Source organism: Triticum urartu, unplaced genomic scaffold (assembly GCF_003073215.2).
Source record: "Triticum urartu cultivar G1812 unplaced genomic scaffold, Tu2.1 TuUngrouped_contig_6320, whole genome shotgun sequence".
NCBI lineage: Eukaryota > Viridiplantae > Streptophyta > Magnoliopsida > Poales > Poaceae > Triticum > Triticum urartu.
In genome coordinates this window covers 2,022-6,116 of record NW_024117074.1, presented here as the reverse complement: position 1 = coordinate 6,116, position 4,095 = coordinate 2,022, and the positions used below count along the sequence as shown (strand labels likewise).

The 4,095-nt window shown below is 42.7% G+C and overlaps 1 protein-coding gene across 1 annotated transcript; it reads left to right on the top strand.

The window, feature by feature from the left end:
- The first annotated feature begins 513 nt into the window (after window positions 1-513).
- On the top strand, window positions 514-1,511 carry LOC125530445 (F-box/LRR-repeat protein 14-like). The gene is made up of 2 exons (XM_048694841.1): window positions 514-674; window positions 786-1,511. Exons 1-2 carry the CDS (start codon window positions 641-643, stop codon window positions 1,124-1,126), a joined length of 375 nt encoding a protein of 124 aa, XP_048550798.1. The 5' UTR covers window positions 514-640; the 3' UTR covers window positions 1,127-1,511.
- Window positions 1,512-4,095: the final 2,584 nt, after the last annotated feature.

Sequence of the window (4,095 nt, the reverse complement as noted above, 5' to 3'; positions counted from 1 at the left end):
GACCGCAGCCCAGGAGCCCGACGACGCAGTCCCGACAGCTGCCACCCGCCGGAGACGCAACCTTGAAGATCCCAGCCACCGAAGCCTCCGCAGCGCGCCGCTGGAGAAGACGCTAGCGACGGGATCCTTCGAGCGGGAGATCGGCGCTGGCGACGGGGATTCCGGGAGATCGAGGCGGGCAGCTTCGAGCGGGAGATCAGGGGATTCCGAGAGATCGAGGCCGGCGCCGTCGATCGGGGAAGAGAGACGGATCAATAGCACGAGTTGCAGCGTGCAAAAAATTGACCTAGCTCTAATACCATATTAGGAATAAGCAACTTGTATTCCCATGAGGCCATAGGCCGATATATATATACATGTACAGGTGTGAAACATATGCAGGAAACCCTTTATACAACGGGATAAATACAAAGGGATACATGACTTATATTATAACTCTAACACATATAACCAAAACCTCATCGAAATATAGCAAAACATCTAGTTATTGATGTAAAAAAACATCTAGAAACCCCTTATACAACGGGATAAATACAAAGGGGTACATGACTTATATTATAACTCTAACAAGTTCTATGGTGGCAATTTCAGGACGGCATTTACTGATGACAGCCTGAAATCTCTAGCTGTCAGCTGCCCTATGCTTGAGTCTATTGAACTCACATTTGATGGTTGTGAGCCCTTATATCCATCAGAAATAGGCTTCACACAGGATGGCCTTATCATGCTCATTCAGTCTTGTCCGATTCGTGTTCTTGTGCTAAGGGGTGCCAACTTTTTTGCAGACAAGGGGATGAAGGCCCTCTCATCTGCTCCATTACTGGAGACACTCGAGCTTGTGTGCTGCAGAGCGATAACAGATGCTGGGATGCGTTTCATTGCACGTGCCCCATGCTTGATCAATCTCACACTCCGGATCTGTGCACAAGTGACTGATGCTGGAGTGGCCATGCTAGTACATGCACTGAAGTTAGAGTCTCTGATCATTGAAGGCTGCGACCGGGTCTCTAAGAAGACTGTGAAGAGGGTTGGTGGATCAGCTCAGTGCCACACTTCCAAAACAAGATTGGTTCAGTACTCCGCCGAGTCTGCAAGCCCGGCCGAATTAAAAAGAATTCGCTACTAATGCTGTTTGAGTTTAAAACCATCTGCTGGGTTCATGCTGGACTTCGGACGACTTCAGACGGTGCACCACTAGTGTTGCTCTACGGTGCTACTCCCTTTGTCCTATAATATAAGATGTTATTACAGCCAATATACTCACATATTTGTTGTAGTAACATCTTATATTATGGGACAGAGGGAGTACTACTTTGTGTATTTTTCTGTGTTTGCACTTGACAAAATTCACTTATTCTGCCCAAGATTCGGTATTTCAGGTTGTGAACTTGCAGATCGTAGCAGTGCAACTTGATTCTGCATGCGGTGTTCAACATAATTATTTGGCTGTTTGCTTTCACTGTACTTCTGCAACCTGTAATATTGTGGAAACAGTTTTGAATATGGCTGTAGCATGCTCTCTCTCGACCATTTTTTTTCTGACGTGCATATGTACGGTACCTAGCAAGCATCGATGATTCGAATATCTGGCCTGCGCCCATAGTCTGTTTTGTTTAAGTTAGCAAAGGGTTTGAAGGCCTAGCTGGTTTTAAATGAAAAAGAAGACCCTTTTGTAGGCTGGGCAATGGCAATTTGCAAGGATATGTGCGAGTTTTTACTCGCAACTACAAAGGATTGACTCCAGATACATGCATGCTGCAACCGTGCAATAGACGCAGTGTTCATATGTGCAATAGACGCAGTGTTCATATGTTCCAAAATACGGAGGCAAAAGTTTTGCCTCATCTCATTGACTAAGAATCTAAATACGGAAAGCAAGATAAAAGACAATATCATAAAACTTTTTCTTTGACTTTCGGGTGAGCATCTATCGAGGTTTACTTTTTCTTTGATGAAAATGCATCTGCTGCTTTTCGTTGCGATTAGTAAGAGTAAATGTTATAAATGAAGAGAAGGGGATGGGAAAAGATCAAAGATAAAAATACAATTGTGGGTCTTAATCTGGCTCAAGAGGCATTCTAATGGGCCGTCACTCTACGTCTTCCTTCATTCACCCATTCCATAGCTTGGAGTTGAAGCATCTGGAATCGCGTCCGAGACGAATATGTGTGTTTCTGAATATCCTCTCTGTTGACGCATAAATGCATGACCCACCTTTTCCCATCAGCTTACCTTTTGGGTAAACTGGTTGGTGCCTGAGGAAACCACACGTGAAAGGGAGTGTTGAAACTTGAGCTTTTAGCGGTAATACCCTACATCCCGCATGTCTGACTTTATTGATTGATGTCTTGTATGAGATCTTGTCTCACGACTTGGGAGGCCCCTACCTCCTCTTATATATGTGGACAACAGTAGTGTTACATGAGCGCAAGTCGGTTTACATGGTAGAGCCGGTAGATCCTTAGATCTACTAATACGTGTATCTTGGGGTAGGTGTCCCTATGGAGGAGGCCTGCTGGTAGGGTGAGGGACATGGACTGATCGACTTCATTGGAGGTCGGATACCCTGGGTATGTTGTATCGTCAATAGCCCCTGAGTCCTTCATGAGCTCAATTGCTGCGTCAAGGTTGATATGGATCCGAGAGCGCCATCTAGAATTTCATGGCGAGCTCTTTGAGGGGCACCTGAGTATACTTGAAATAATAATTGATCTTGTGTTGGCTCGCCTTGAAGAGGTTGAAGATAACACGACTTGTCGGGGTTGTGGGCCCTGGGAGGTTGAAGACAACCGTGCCTGACGAACAAGGTGTCTGACTCTCCCTTTCTTCTTTGTTGTTGGAGACATCCAGGTTCATAGAAAATCGACTTTAGAAATGGTGATTTGAGCGAAGCATGAAGCGTCACAATTTCTTTTTCTTTTGTAGACACTAAGGCATGATAGCGCAGAGTGTAGCCCCCGAGCCTGGTTGACTTGCGGAGTACTTGTAAGGCCAATAAAACATGAAAAACCTGCAATTGCATTATGTCAAACACTAGAACACCGAGTGGACATAGTCAATGTAGATGTTTTGTTTAACTGTTGGGTTGTTTTACTAATAACCTATAAATGCGTAGCATTTACAATAAGCAAGAGCGTCGAACCCAACAATAAGCAAAAGGAATTAGTTGATGGAAACCAATAACAATTCACTGTAAAAGGCTTCAAATAATGACAAAAGTGCAACTGTGCATCAAGTGACCCAATCTTTAATTATGCTAAGGACAAACAATTGTTTTACTTTAATTTTTATTATGTTTATGGCGCTTTGTATTTCTGGTGAATATTTATACTAGATCTGTCTTTTCTATGAAAAAAAATCATCAATCGAGGTCTCAGATTGTGGATCTTGTATTTCCCAGCCTTGAGCAAGCATTAGATGCTAATTTGAGGAGAACCAACAGGAGTATTGCTGTAGTAGCTACAACTGATTGCTGGACAGTCACATAGGGCAGTATCATTCCCATATAATTATTGCAGAGTTGTGTATGTTTGATTCACGAATGGTAGGACCAAGGAAAGACAAATGAAATGCTTTGCAGTCCAGAAGAGCGTTAATAACAATTTAACGACGCTGGTTGGCTGAATGTCCTGCTAATGAAGGTCTGTATGAACATATCAAGTAAGCCCTGCTAGCAATGCTTCATTCCCTACAACTATTTCTTGTGGTATTACTTTAATAGTGAGTACAAGTTTGCAATCTCATATATGCAGAGGCTGGCTGCTAATGGGTTCTAGGTGGCCGGGATTGAGGAAATTATATTAGCCAAGGAGTGAGCCCTCTGTTTTGTGGTGCAGCAGCATTGAGTGTTACAGTGTACATTATATTATTTTTTCCTTCTCTTTTTATAATTGTAACTGAATCTTTTATCTCTTAATGAATTGAAATTAGGACTGCTGTTTTTTTAAATGAATTTATATTTCTAGAGTATTTAATGCTTTAAAGGACTATAAAAGCTCATGCTGAGTGTGTAAATTCCTATCATTTTGTTGTCATGGAGCTCTGAAAAATGACATTTTTCTTCCATTTCCCTTTTCTTCATTCTAGATCTGAACC